Raw genomic sequence first — 14,357 nt, forward strand, 5'->3', positions numbered from 1 at the left:
TTCAGTCTGCTGAAACTACATTTTTTGAGCCAGTGTGACTGACCCCATTAATCAATGCCAACAAAAGTAACAGACGCCTAGAGGTGTCCCACTAGTTGACATATATTTGAGCTGGACAAATAACTGCAAGTTCCTCAAAATACCTTTAATTCTTTCATTTTCAGTCCATTTGCACATTTAAGCATTACCTACCTCCTGCTCCAGCTGCTCGAGACGTTTACTGGAGATCTTGAGCTCCTCCAGGTTACGCTGGAGGGACTGATTCTCAGACTCCACCTCTTGCAGCTCTGCCTCCAACTGCTGGATCTTCTTGCTGCTGTTCTCTAAAGCCTTCTGCAGGCGCTGGTTCTCAGTATCTAGGCCCTGGTAGCTCACCTGGGAGAGGAATAGCCAGATTAGGAAATTCAAATCATCCATGAACTAGTTGTGCTTCTCCCTGAAGACAACTATACGTCAGATCCCCTGTAACAGCATTCAGTGATAATAAATTACAAAACTAAAACGGATTCTTCACATTCTTAAGTAAACTTCATCTTCGTTTGTGCCGAGATGGCTACTAATCTTCATTTGCATATATCTGCTTTATTTCTCAAAGACATTTATTCCCACAGTTACATCTCACTGCTCTTCAACCACATATGTACCCGCTGTATGACCTGTATTACCTCTAATCTCTCAGTCTTCTTAGACGAGGCTTTGAGCAGCTCCAGACTGCGTTTCAGTTGGCTCTTCTCGCTCTCCAGCTCCCTGTTCTCGGCCTCCAGCTGAGCAGCCTTAGCCCCCGCTGAGCGGAGACTCTCAGCTGAGCGTCGAAGCTCCAGGTTCTCTTGCTCCAGTTGAGTGTTTTCTTTTTCCAAAGCCTCCAGCTGGAAGGCCATGTTTTTCAGGGTGTCCAGCTTCTTCTTCAGGCGGCGGCCTTCTACCTCCAGCTCACTATTCTCCTTCTCCAAAGAAGCCACCTAAACACACACAGGAAACAAAGATGAGCATTTGGCAATACCACCAAATTCTTTTCACGTTTTCATGTTACTCCAACAATTGCTTCAAAAAAATCTGAACGTGAGATAAGATAAGAGGATGAAAACTTGCAGACACCGTCACAAAATGCACCTGACCTTTTCACAGGTGATTCCAAGACTGGCAACTTTCTTCTGCAGGCTCTCGTTTTCCCTTTCCAACTTCTGTATCTGAATTTCCAGCTCTTCTGCTCTCTCTCCTTTCTCCTTCACAACTTCAAGCTCTTTGCCTGCAAAAATAAATGTTTAACAACAACTAGAATTTTTATCCATAACATTTTTATGGCACATGAAGACAGATGAGGGGATAAAAACAAACAAAAAAAAAGCTACCATTACTAACTTGCTGTAATGAACCATAAAAAATAATAAACATGTCACTTACGCAGCTGTTTCCTTTCAAACTCCATCTTATTTAGTTTGGCAGTTGTCTCACAGATCGACTCGTGGAGAACGCGGTTCTCTTTTTCCACATCCTTGACCCGGGCCTCGGCACCCACCTGGCAGCGGTGACGCAGAGACGACACGGTTTGGCTCAGGTGCTTGTTCTCCTGTTCGAGACCCTTCATCTGGAGAGCACATATCAGTTTTATTGAAGGCTAACAGGCAACTTTAAGATAAATTATTGACTTTTGGGTGAATTCTATGCTTAGTGACCATTTTTGCTACAACTAGCTTGGCTGTATGAGCCAGTGCTGGAGAAACACTTTCATTTAGTTTCTTTTAGTCTAAACTCATTAAAATTCAATAGACATCAAGAAAGAAAACTAATGATGTGTTGAAAAAAAACAAACTTATTAGGAGTATGCAAAACTGTTCATGTATTTTGGAACATCACATTAGCCACATCTCATTATGTTCACAGCCAAGTGCATAGACTTTGCTGCAGTAATCCCAGTGTTCTCTCTCTGCAGCTAATCAAGGCCGGATTTTACAAATCAGACACTTAAACTAATCAAAGGTGTCAGATTTAGGTCTAACGGCTGAAAAGTCCCTGCAGACGGGCAGCGAGCTAGTGCATCTGGGCGACAGAGTGCCAGAAATCTGTTCAGTCAATAAAACATTAGTGGAGTTTCCACTAAACAGTTTTTTGGAGCCAAATGCAAATCAATTACACAAAGATTGCTTTCAAGAAAACTAGAGACTTCAATAAATTACACGGCCGTGTAGTAGTCGTGTCGTTTTAATGAAATTTCCAGGAATGAGAGTCAGTAACGGTTTTGTGGAGAGCACAGCGTCTATGTCAGAGCCCCATTTGTATTAATGTGTCTGAGACTGTCCAATAGACTGGAATGTTAATTACATTTTAAAGGCACAAAAATATTACGCAATTGGTTTTCAGAAAAGCTGCTCTCTAAATCAGTCAGTGAAGTATCATTCTTGAAAATAGGCGCAAGGGGAGAGATTTAAATCAAAGTCAGGGCAAACTTTCCAAAGCTAATTAGCTTTTTACCAAAAACTTTCCACTCCAGGTTTTTATTTTTTAGAAAAATATATTTTTAGATATTTTAGGCACATTCACAACTGAGTAGGATGTGACCACTCCAAAATATATTTGGATTACTGACTTCTAAAAATTGTGCATCTTATTTTTTACTGATGACGTGTCATTTCCTGTAAGCGTGTGCGTACCTGTCTCTCTGAGTTTTCTCTGAGGGTTTCCAGAGTCTTCTCCAGCAAAGCCTTCTCCTTCATCAGGTCAGTACTGAGAGATTCGGCACTGCGGAGCGACTCTCTGTCTGCTGTCAGTTCGCTCTCCAACGACTCCAACTGCAAACAATAATTAAAGCAAGTTTGCGATTTTTGTTCTTGGGAGTTTTTCTTATTCCGTTACAGAATAAGAAAAAGATGCACACGAGATGGTCTTGCAGCATCAATTGTGTGGACGACATATCATAGTCACAAAGATGGCAATGCAGTTATTAATCCATAACAAATGCTGAATACATCACCTCATTCTGTCACTAATCTGCAGAGAGACACATAGAAGCAGCTGTTCACACATTAAAAGTAAATATTACTGTGGCTCGACTCTTCCAGCAGCTGCATTCACATTTTAATGTGCTCTGGCTCCTCAAGTCACTCAGAAATCTAACTCTGAATTTTCTCTTTGTGAGAGACGAACACAATTTCATGCCTTTTATTCAACGGCCACAGAAAGAGGCTTATGTTTCTGAAAATAGCTGAGAGACTTCTCTTAGCAAGGGGCACTGGTGTGTCAAACACTGGAAAAGAAAAGGCAATGCAGGGCTCCCCGGATTTATAGGTTTGCTTTCAACCTCCCATCCACCCCTTTCTATACCCTCTCTCCTCCTTTCTGTCCATTTCCTACTGAGGGAAAAGGTCTAGAGTCAAGTACCAGGATGATATATTTTAGAGGAACTTGGTGCAATATGCTAATCTGATAAAGGACATAAATTTTAGCCTCAAAAAACAGACGTAGAGCTGCAAATCTATACTAGAACACACACAGAATACCCACTTTATTTGGGGTACAAGCAGACATTTCTCCTTCAAATAACATAACCGGAAGCATAGTTGTCTGTGTAACTTTATTGAGCCATTCGACAAACATCAGATATGTTTAATCCAAACAGAAAACAGGAATTTACTTTCAGCTAGTTCCCAGAGAGAACAATAATAAAATATGACGTCAATTCTTACTTTCTTGCTCAGCTTCTGGTTTTCCTGGTTAGCTTTGACCAGTTTTGTCACAGTGTCCTGACTGGCCGCTGCTCTGAGTTCCTCAACCGTCTTCAGCAGGGTCTGGTTGTCTTTCTCCAGCTTTAGCAGACGGCTTGACGTTAGCTCATTCACCTCCTCCCCCAGAGACTTCTGAGGGGCTGAAAAAGATGGATTACAAATAGCAAATGTTAACAACTAAATCCAAAGAATTCTGTTTTGATTTTTGATTAGTTCGTTACCAGGCCTCTGGAGAACTTCAGGACATGTTGAGGAGCTAATTTAGTCATTTAAATCAGCTGTGTTGGTTTGAGGACATCTAAAACCTGCAGGGACACCGGCCCTCGTGGACTGAGATTGCCCACCCCTGCACTATGGTATAACTTTACAGGTCTTAAAGCCTTTAAAGTGCCATTTTAACAAACAAACTCCCACACAAAGTCTTTATCTAGATCCCTGGCTTGTTAAACCTCTTAACCACTCTTATAATCCAAACGCTGATCTTTCAGGAGCGCTTGAATATTACTTACAGGTCTTAACCAAGTGGAAAGAAAACCCAGTGGAAGCTGGCAAATACATAAGGACCATAGAGAAGACGCCAGGATTAAGAGCCAATGACCACAGTCTGATCTGTCAGGCCATCTGAACCCTTAATCTTGGTGAACTCAGGTGACTGTCAGCAGCATTTTAACTCAACATGCTATTTTTCGACTTTTCAACGTTGTAGCTCTCCTCTAACCTTCTGTTAGCTCTGGTGTCTTTGATAATTGTTCCAGCTCCCATCCAAGGTGCAGGGATTCATCCATGCTCTGTTTCTGGGCCATCTCGAGCACAAGGTTCTCCTCTAACAGCTCCTCCATTCGCTTACGGTCCATGTCCCGCTCCTGGGTGATTGGGGATATAACAAAAGTTTTCATCACTATTTGTACTTTCCAAATAGCACCGATACTGAAACACTGAATTTAAAAAAAATGTATCATCATACCATCTCCAGGTCGTGGATCTTTGATTTGATCTGTAGATTCTCCTTCTCCAGGAGATGTAATTTGTCGGACCGGGTCCTGCTAGCGTCCAGCTGCTCCTCCAGCATCGTCTTAGTCTCCAGCAGAATCTGGTTGTCCTCCTTCAGCTCCTACAGAAAAGTCAGCAGGTAATAAAAGGTGAACAACAAAACTGCAACTTGGACATGTTGTGCTCTCTTTAAACAAAAGCTTAGATTTAAATTGATATATTGCATAGACTGGGCGTACACAGTTTTATATATGCATGAGTCTTTATATATGTGAACGGCACAAAATATTCATCTAGAAAAGTGTTTTCTGTTAGATTTATAGTTTTTATTCAAGAGAGCACTAACAATAGTTCAATTTCTAATTCAAACATCAATATTTATTTTTTAAAAACTAGCAGTTTGCAGTGAACACAGATATTGCAGTATAGATAATAAGATGGGTCTCATACTGGTTGCATAATATCACAACACTGCCAACATAAACTAGAGTTATTAATATTTGCCTACGAGATCCTGTTTGATCTGTATGTGCAGCCCTGTACCTCAACTCTGGCCTTGTAAAACTCGATGTCATGAAGTCTCTCCTTGTATCGGCTCAGCTCGCTCTCCAGCTTGTCCACACGTATCGCTTTCTCTCGGAGCGAATCCAGCTCGTCACGATAGGCCCGAGCCGACCGAGCATCTGAGAGCAGCTGAAAGCTCTGAGGGAGTTGGCAAACAAATGCACAGCATGATTATGTGGATTCATGAAACAAAGAGCAACTGACAAAGAATTTCATGGAAAAAGATGCAAACAACCGAAACATGCATTAAAGAAAAAAACAAAACAACAACGCTCAGTGAATCTGGAATCTTGTAAAAATTTAAGCTATTAGCAACTTTAGCAAGTTTCTTCTGTTACATAAACAGATCAGGCCAGAATGAACTCGCCACACAAACACATCTGGAACCACAAGAATTATCCTCATGCACCTTGTTTACTGCAGTTCACCAGTCAGCCTGTCGCCTACTCCCTATCAAAAGCCATGTGAGGCTGCTGCTTCACTAAAGATAGCTCTAATAGCCTGTAATGAGCTAAATCACCTGCTGACTGATTAAATCCTGGCAGAGCTGCACAAACAGAGGACTTAGAGGCACAAGGAGCAGGTGGAGGGGACACGTAGTCACATGAATGTTTGTGTGTTATGTGTGCATGTAAGTGCACAAGCATGGACGTCAGTGGAGACGTTACCTCTTGCTGAAGTCTCTTGAGCTCGACCTCCATGTTCTCAAGCTCCTGCCTGGTGTCCAACAGCTGCTCACTCTTCTCCTCTCTGCAAACAAAGGAGAAAGGTTAGAAACATTAAGCTTTACACTGAAAAATCCCATGCCAAAGGGTTTTTGTACTTTTATTTTTAGTGTGGATTCCTATGTATATCAGTTCTCGGGATGCACAAGAACATTCCCTTAGGGCTGTTTCGACTTCAAAGCTTTCAGCTACAGTAAATCATTTACGAGTGGAGCACAGAAATGAATATATGAACAAAATAAATGATCAGAAAAGTAGTTTCAGTAGGTAGACAGAATGTCAAGCTTCTTTTATATCGGGGCCACATGCAGCCTAATTTGATCTTAAGTGGGTTGGATCAGTAAAACTCCCTCTGTGTCAGTGTAAAGAAGTTTAACTACACATGTAATACCTGAAACACCTAAGTTAATACAACACTAAGTTCCAGTTTTTCTACATGATAAAGAAATGCTGCTGTAGTGAATGAAAGAAAGCATGACTTTACACATAAAGTTCTAGAAGCTATTTGCCCATACTGTCGTGTAATTATTAAAACAGGAAGTTTGTTAATTCACAGAAAAGGTTTAACCCCAAAAAATGTTTTTGGTGTCCTATGAAGGGCCATGGGGGAGCTCTTCATCAGTAGGAAAAGTCGTAAAATAATATGAAAATACAGTTAAAAGTCCAAAATTTGTGCCCCGTTTTAATTTTCAACGCTGCCTATCGGACTGCAGCCTTTGCTGGGCCGATCTTGGATTGTGTTTGATACCCTTTAGTCTATGTAATTTGAGAAGCTTCAAGAAGTTATAAGTATTCAGCAACAGGCAGCAGGAATGTAAACCGAGTTTCAGCACTTAAAACCACCGTCAGCTACTTGAAGGCCCCGATCTGTTTCACGTGCTAGTTATGCTCAAAATTCCAGCTTTGATTGTTTTTGTCTGAGAAGCTTATTTGCAATCAGCAGTTACATAGTCTTTAAAAAAATATAATACAAATCTTTTGATGCTATTAAATCTTTGTGTGACATGTGTCATAGTGAGTAATATGAATCAGTTAGGTATTCAGTCCAATGTATGACTGTGCCACATTTTAGGAAATTCCTCCCAGGCATTCTTGTAACGTCGTGTCCATGAGAAAGGGAAGAATAACCCAAAATTAGGTTTTCAGTTGTGCCGTTACTGGGACAGAGGCATAAAAATATCCTATTGTGCCCGGTGTGTATGACCTGTAGCTGTCAGGAGCGTCTTTCCTGCGTCTTGCCCTAAATTATAATAGAGTAATAAACAAACCGATTCTGCTTGACAGCACATTTTGAATAACAGCCAAAGGAAAACAGTCACAGATAAATAAAAAACAGAGTTCAAGAGATTGCATGTCAATCATTTCCTGAGACTAAAACCCCTGGTGCACTTTGGAGCCAAAAAATAAAAAGAGTGACATAAAAGCTGGGATGGAAACTACAGAATTCAATTCATTACTGTTTTTTTCGCATCAACAGTTGGGTCGATCTACTATCCAAGACTGTTCTGTAACATTTATTTCGATGACAGTAAGTAGGGCAGCCTGACATTTGCTGTCTGTGTTGCAAATTCTCCCAGCTCCTTCCACAGAGAGTAGCTTTGAAGGAAAGTAACAGCATTCCTGAGATGCTGCTCTCTGTGTGCATGTGTTTGCATGAATCCGCTCCACTGAACATTTGATGGACTATTTGATTACTGCTCTCTGGAGTCTCTGTCCATCTGAATAATAAAAAGCATCCTTTAATTCAGGCATTCTCGTTCACCTTCTTTCTTCCAAGGTTCACGTTATTTAAGATGCTAGAAAATACTCAAGCAAATATGTTCTTTAACCCATTTCTGTTTTCATTTCATCGATTAACTCCCTGCCAAAAATCAAACACCTGTCAACACCACCCACGGAGATAGTTTTGGACTCTCATTGTGAATGCATCGCAGTCTGGTGCTTATTTGACTGGTTTAACACGCCATGCATGCACAGACAAACAGTTGTGTTAGTTGCCATATTCAAGAAGCCAAGAAACAAAGAAACCTTTATTTCTTAGTCTAACAAATATCTAAATGTCCTCCATCTGATAGTCTGGTGTTATTTTCATAGCTTTAATTCTTTGTCATATAAAAAAAGTATACTCTTGTCTAAGAACAAACAAAAGATAAAGATCAATAAAAATACAGCTTTAAAATTAAAAGTTAGGACACCAAATATGGTTATGTTGAAAGATTTGTTGTGCTTTTCAATCAATCTATATCAATTAGATCTCAAAACGTAACAAAATATTACTTTTTACTTTTCAATATTTCTATCTATATGATTCTAGAAGAGTCCAAATTTATATATCTATGCGAAGCTGTAATACCTCTATATTAAAACTAATAAGCTTTTGGGGGCAGATAAGTGGAAATAGCACAAAAAATGAACAAAAACAGACCACTGTGACCACTGTGGAAACAGTGAAACATACCCCCCAGCTCTGACCTGGTCTCCTTCAGACACAAAAAGCAGACACACACACACACTTATATGGAGAGACACTGTCTGTGCATGTGCCTGCATCCAGAGACACAACAAACAATCTTCCTCTCCCTTAAAGACGGCACAGTAATCATGTGACCAGACTACATCAGAATGGACAGACGGACCTTTTTGTTCCTTGTCACAGCTCATCACATGACAATAACCTTTCTATCACAGACACAGCAGCACTATAGCAACACTATAGCAACCAACAAACAAAATAAATCTTGCTCTTGTTGTGCCCCTGTTTAAGTTAACTGAAGAGATTATAAATGTGGGTCAAGGAAGGAAAGATGCTACAGCTAAACGGTGATTGATGGCGACCCATTCCAGCACAAGAACTAACACAAATTAGTTTAAGATCATTCAAGGTGAGATGTTTTTAATGTGACAAGGAAGTGGCTGATCTGCACCTCAATCTAAGATGCAATCAATTGTCGAAGAACGATAATTTAGTCCTTTAGTTAGGCCTCATACAAACATTTCGTTTAAACAAAGGAAACAAAACAATGCATCCTTCGACAAACAGGAATCTACCCTTTTGACTAATCAACAACCTGTTTAAACTGGAGTGAGTCGACAGTTAAAAATGAGAATAAGTCTAATCCATGACGTAGCACAATAGCAATAATGCCTTATAAGAGACCAAAACCCTTTAGAAGTGATAGCCTACATTATACATACACATTAATAAAATCTGAATATTATATAATGTGAGCAGAACTCACATCCCAGATCTAAATCCTTAAAATTATTATTTGGTAAAATAAATATATTTAACATTTCAATAAGAACACGGACAGCAGCTCACACTGCATGAACAAGCCTGCAATGTTTGTCATTTGTTATGGAGTTCTATCCATGTAAATTACGCTTTAGCTGGTAGGTAGTTGGACTTCTCTTTTTCTATAAATTTAAGAAGTGCTCAAGACTTTCTCTGACTCAAAATGGGTCTTTGTGTAATAGATGGCTGTCATTTCTCTCAATTTGATAAAGAAAACGAGGGTACACTTGACTAAATGAAACATACATGAACAAAACTACTTGAGTCCTGGTGATCTTCCCTTAAGTTAACCTCTTTGCAATGAGCTAACATTTTTGTCAACACGGGGCTTGCACTCATTTAAATGCTGTTATGGTGACAGATTCACTTCTATCCAGCAAATTAGATCCACTCAAGTGTGTAAACAATTTCCTTGACAATTTCCTATGTCAGGACTAATAACAGCCTATCACAGGAATCAATTCATGATTATTTCAGCTGGAACAGAAAACATGAAAATCAACCAAAACAGTTCCTGCAAAGTCGTTAAACAACAACACCAACTTCAAGGCACCAGCCAGTCTGTTAGGACAGGTACAAGCTAAGTTCATTCGTGCAACACTAAAATACTTCCACTTGAAGTGAAAAGTTTTCTCTTCTAACTGATCCATGTCAGCCATTAAGCCTTTGTCTGCTAGAAAATTACAGCACTTTAAAAAGGAAACTCTATTATTCATAAACCACATTTGAAAGGCCTCTAAGGTTTCTGAGAATGACTTCACTTTTTCTTCTTTTGTGTGTGGCTCATAACAACAACGAAAGCTCATTCAACTAATAAGTGGGCCGAGTGGAAATGGACTCTTTGGATAAATATCCAGTTAGACTGTATCCTTTTCTCACAATGAAGGTGATTGCTGATCACGAAGAATCTGATGAAGTTCAAATACTGATCCTGATGACCGTGCAACATTTTATCTGCCCAGTTCAGATCACATTTGTGATACTTGCAACAGTAGGAAACAAAATTGGCACCCACAGAGATCTATTTACAGTTCTAGCTTCTTTTTTCTGTTCCCTATGCTTAATTTAGATAATTATTGAAAAAGCTGATATGGCGGTTGCACTCACAGTTCCTGCCGAAGGCGTCTTATCTTGGCCTTGGCATCAGCCAACTCCACAGAGAGGTGCTGTCGGCTCTCAGTCCTCCTCATACTGGGAGAGTCACCGGGCGACTGGGTTGAACAGGGAGCCAGTGGAGAGAGCTGCACACAGTCTCTCTCCTGGGTAAGCTCTACTATAGTCTGGATGGGAGCAGAAAATAGAAGAAGGTGAGGTGTTGTGTAAATGCTAAGAGGGAAAAATAAAGAGGAGATTCACTGATTCAACGGAAGGACTCCCACCACCCAAAAACTAGAACAGAATAAAAAGTGCACACAGTCCCACATACAGCCCATTTTGATCTACTGCCCCCGACAGGAAATGGGATTTTAATTGAAAGCGGCTGGACTACAGTGATAATCTGGAGGCTATTAGAACCCCCTGAAACACTTAATAACACACACACACAAATCAGCTGTATCTGTCATTGGGATCTGCACCCCATGGGTTGGAAACTCAATGACGCACGAAGTCAAAGTCAAACACACACACACACCCGCATCCATGCGACAGTTAACAGTTTCAACCCTTCCTTCCTGAGGTTTCTCTTGTGTGGTAACATGAAAAAAGGAAAAATTTCCACATAACCCTGTTCGAAAGTGACCTAAAGATTTTCATCAGCAAATCTCCCCCAACAACAGAGAAAATTTCAATTCATTCAATTTTCTACACTTCCTGTTCTTTGGTCTGCATTGTTTATGTACTTTGTCATTTTGCTAATAAGCCTCAATAAGTGTATATGCACACACATATACAGTATGTCATTACCTCAAGCTGTGTGTCCCTTTCATCCACCAGGCGCTTGAGGTGGAAAGCCAGGTTTCTGGAGAGGCTGTCCAGATCCTCTGGAGGTATTTCCCCACTTTCCAACCACTGCAGGTCCACTACATTTTCTTGGTTATGAGTCACCTAAAATTACCATCATATTGTCAATAAAGCTTTAGCGAATAGTGAATGTAACAGTGAACACCAGCTGAAAGGTTTAGCAAGGCTTATAACATTTTCTCTTTTGTGTTTGCTGTGGAGGAGAAATACCTCTTGGATATGTGATGCTATGGCAGCTTTGGTGTCAAAGTCCAGAGTCTGGATACGCTCAATGTACTCTTCCTTTTTCTCACACTGTAAACAGAGAGAGGAGGATGCAGGTGCAAAAGTTAAATCTCTAAATCTTCAATGAGAGAAGAAGAGCACGATATTTGAGATGTGACATAGTCGATAAGTTTAATTGGGGGTCCAGAGGAGGTTAGCAGGCCAACAATGTAAACATGAGCTGCATTTATTTACTAAGTGTATTCTTATACATCAGAAAGATGATAAGAGCAAAAACAGCTGAGACAGGCTCTTGAACTGAATAAGAAGATGGAAAAATTTCTTTTTTTATTTTTAATGAATAATTCTGATTAGTAGCTAGGCATCTGTGTGTTTTAATGCAGCCTTGTGGTAGGCACATTATCAAGTCAGAGTTAAGTGCATGAACACAGGTGAAGCTTCATTTGAATAAAACAATGGAGTTGGTGGAAGGTCAGTGGCTTTATCTGACGTGCAGTGAGTAAGAGCTGAATGCAGGCTTTGTCATAAGACAGGAAAAAGGTCTGCATTGTCATTCATTACACAGCGTTAGTTGTATCAGAGTTAAAGCTGGCAGTAAATCAAGGAAGACTGGACTAAACAGACTTAAACTCTTCCAAATGTGTTTTTGGATTGAGAATTAAATTGTAAAAGTATAACCACTAAAAATGACACAAATAACAATGATATCTATTTGACCTCCTCATGAAATATCATCTTAAGTTGATAGTCGTCTGTTATGAACCTTCTTAGTTCATACTTTCATAGCAGCATGAAACGTGTATCAAATGCACTTATGTGGAGCGTTTAGATCGACTACACTGAGCTCTTACCTGGACAGCACAGCCTAGTAGCAACAGCAACAGTTTCTTCATCTCTTCCAGACCTTGTGCTGAAGGAAGACGTAGGAGACAGCAGGGGAATAACTTTAAATATGTCTGCATAAAAACCCAAACAACATTCCTGTGGAAATCAAAGATCATTTGTTATGTGTGACTTGTTACTCCCTTTATTTGTCTGGCTTTGTGTTCAGTTTTTGTGGTTTATTAAGGAGTAAAAACACAGAGGTTCGTTAATTAGTGCTACTGATTGATGTTTTGTTGATAGCAGTGGAAGCATTTTCCACAGCCTCTTCACCACAACAAGCTCAGATCGATTGCATGATGTAGGTCAGTAACTAATTCATAATCAAGCTTTACAAACTGATTTTTTTTTCAATTACTAATAAATTTATCTTAAGTTTGTGTGTGCTTTGGAAACAGGGCTTCACACGACCTGTAAAAATCAAGATGTAGTAGGTTCAGATTAAAACATCAGCTTCACCTTATTTTAAGACAGGAATAAAATCATTCCCACATTTACTTCCAATAAGCCTAAATTCTTGGGTTGTTCCCGTTTCCCCTTATAAAACCTTTCCTCAGATACAGTGACACGATGTTTTCCACAGCGCAGTAGGCTGGCAGGGTGAACACCCAGTACTTCCACATGTCAGGACATATTGTCAGAAACTGCTGAAACCCACAAACAGCTGCTTGCCTGCTCAACAGGCCTGAGCTCATCTGTATGATTTGGGACTGAACAACAGCAAACCAGGTGGTGCATGTTTGTGTGTGTGTGTGTCATACACTGACTAAGTGGTATAGTTAATGCTAGTTAAGGGCATCTGTGTCTCTCTGTACTAAAACTGTGTTTCCCCAGTTGATAACCAGAGTGTGTGTGATAAGCCAGCTCATCCTGCGGCCCAGGGGGGCTAGCAAGGGCTAACAATGTCCTGCTAAAACGATCATAAATCCAGATTAGTGACAGCATGTTCTCGATGTAGGGTGGTCTGTTTTATGGGCCAATCATCACAGCTAAACAGCAGGCGTACACAAGGACAATTTTCATTGACAACTTTAATCTTCGTGGGACTTTCCAAATGACAAAAAAAGAGAGATTATAATGAGATGAATGAGTGATGAAAGTACTTTTCATGAAGGACTGAAAAGTACATGTTGGAGTGGGGTTTTTTTTTTTTTTTTGGGGGGGGGGGGCTAAAAAAAAAAAAAAAAAAGCTGTGGAAAGCAACAACTTAAGGGCATTTCACATACAGTGTGTATACAAACGGCACCTCTGAAATCCATACATTCACACAACCTGTAGAAATGCAGACTGGCAGGAAGCGAGCGCATAACATACACATAAAACCATAAGTGGCAAAAAATGACATGGTACAGAGAGAGAACAAAGGACAGAGGACAGTGGTCAGCGTTTGCTCGGCCTAGCAGTCAGCACAGCACATGCTGCTTTCTATGTGAAAGAGCTTTTTAAAGCAACAAACACTGTTGTCGCTCCAGGATGGCAAAACAGAGACTCCCATTGCAAATGTCCATTCAGCTATTTTACAGGTTTCTCTATACAAATCAATTATGCTTCATTCATCCGTCTTGAATCAGAGGCACAAAAGTCAATATTATTACCGAGTAGCACTGAATCTCCATGTAACCATTAAGTAACAGGTTAAATTCTATTTTAAACTTAATAGCAATACAATAAGGAAAATAATCTAAGGTCCAAGGCAGAGTCTGTATATGTAGTTTGAATTTAAGGAACAAATCAACAGAAATTTGAAGAGAAATGTGCTGCTAAACTGCTTAAACTTTTCTGTTTTCACAAATATAATGCAGCCCTGAAGCTTTTGAGAAATTACCAGACATGTCAGAATGCAAATGAGTCAGATCAGATATTAAACTTAATCTCCCAGCCCCCGTCTGTGTGACAGCCCCCGCCTCTCTGCCGGCTTGCACGTTGTGAAATATCACAGGTAATAATCCGGTGTGTTCACTGCATCCTGCCTCTAGGATGCTCTCCCCCGGCATC

The 14,357-nt window shown here is 40.1% G+C and overlaps 1 protein-coding gene across 7 annotated transcripts in view; it reads right to left on the minus strand.

The window, feature by feature from the left end:
• Window positions 1–14,357, minus strand: part of ccdc88ab (coiled-coil and HOOK domain protein 88ab) — a 62,986-nt gene that overhangs the window by 16,398 nt on the left and 32,231 nt on the right. For all 7 annotated transcript variants that reach the window (XR_015719910.1, XM_087850085.1, XM_087850086.1 and 4 more), the window contains exons 5-18: window positions 12,332–12,390; window positions 11,466–11,549; window positions 11,199–11,339; window positions 10,401–10,573; window positions 5,942–6,023; window positions 5,253–5,411; window positions 4,684–4,830; window positions 4,438–4,582; window positions 3,681–3,859; window positions 2,649–2,786; window positions 1,402–1,585; window positions 1,116–1,246; window positions 666–959; window positions 193–375 (exon numbers count right to left, since the gene is read on the minus strand). Coding sequence is in view for 6 of the 7 variants with exons in the window: in XM_087850085.1 (XP_087706211.1) it covers window positions 193–375; window positions 666–959; window positions 1,116–1,246; window positions 1,402–1,585; window positions 2,649–2,786; window positions 3,681–3,859; window positions 4,438–4,582; window positions 4,684–4,830; window positions 5,253–5,411; window positions 5,942–6,023; window positions 10,401–10,573; window positions 11,199–11,339; window positions 11,466–11,549; window positions 12,332–12,390 (2,099 nt within the window). In the remaining variant the exon portion in view is untranslated. The remainder of the gene's footprint in view (window positions 1–192; window positions 376–665; window positions 960–1,115; window positions 1,247–1,401; window positions 1,586–2,648; window positions 2,787–3,680; window positions 3,860–4,437; window positions 4,583–4,683; window positions 4,831–5,252; window positions 5,412–5,941; window positions 6,024–10,400; window positions 10,574–11,198; window positions 11,340–11,465; window positions 11,550–12,331; window positions 12,391–14,357) is intronic.

This window comes from Neolamprologus brichardi, chromosome 13 (genome assembly GCF_056152115.1).
Source record: "Neolamprologus brichardi isolate AB-2024 chromosome 13, ASM5615211v1, whole genome shotgun sequence".
Lineage (NCBI taxonomy): Eukaryota > Metazoa > Chordata > Actinopteri > Cichliformes > Cichlidae > Neolamprologus > Neolamprologus brichardi.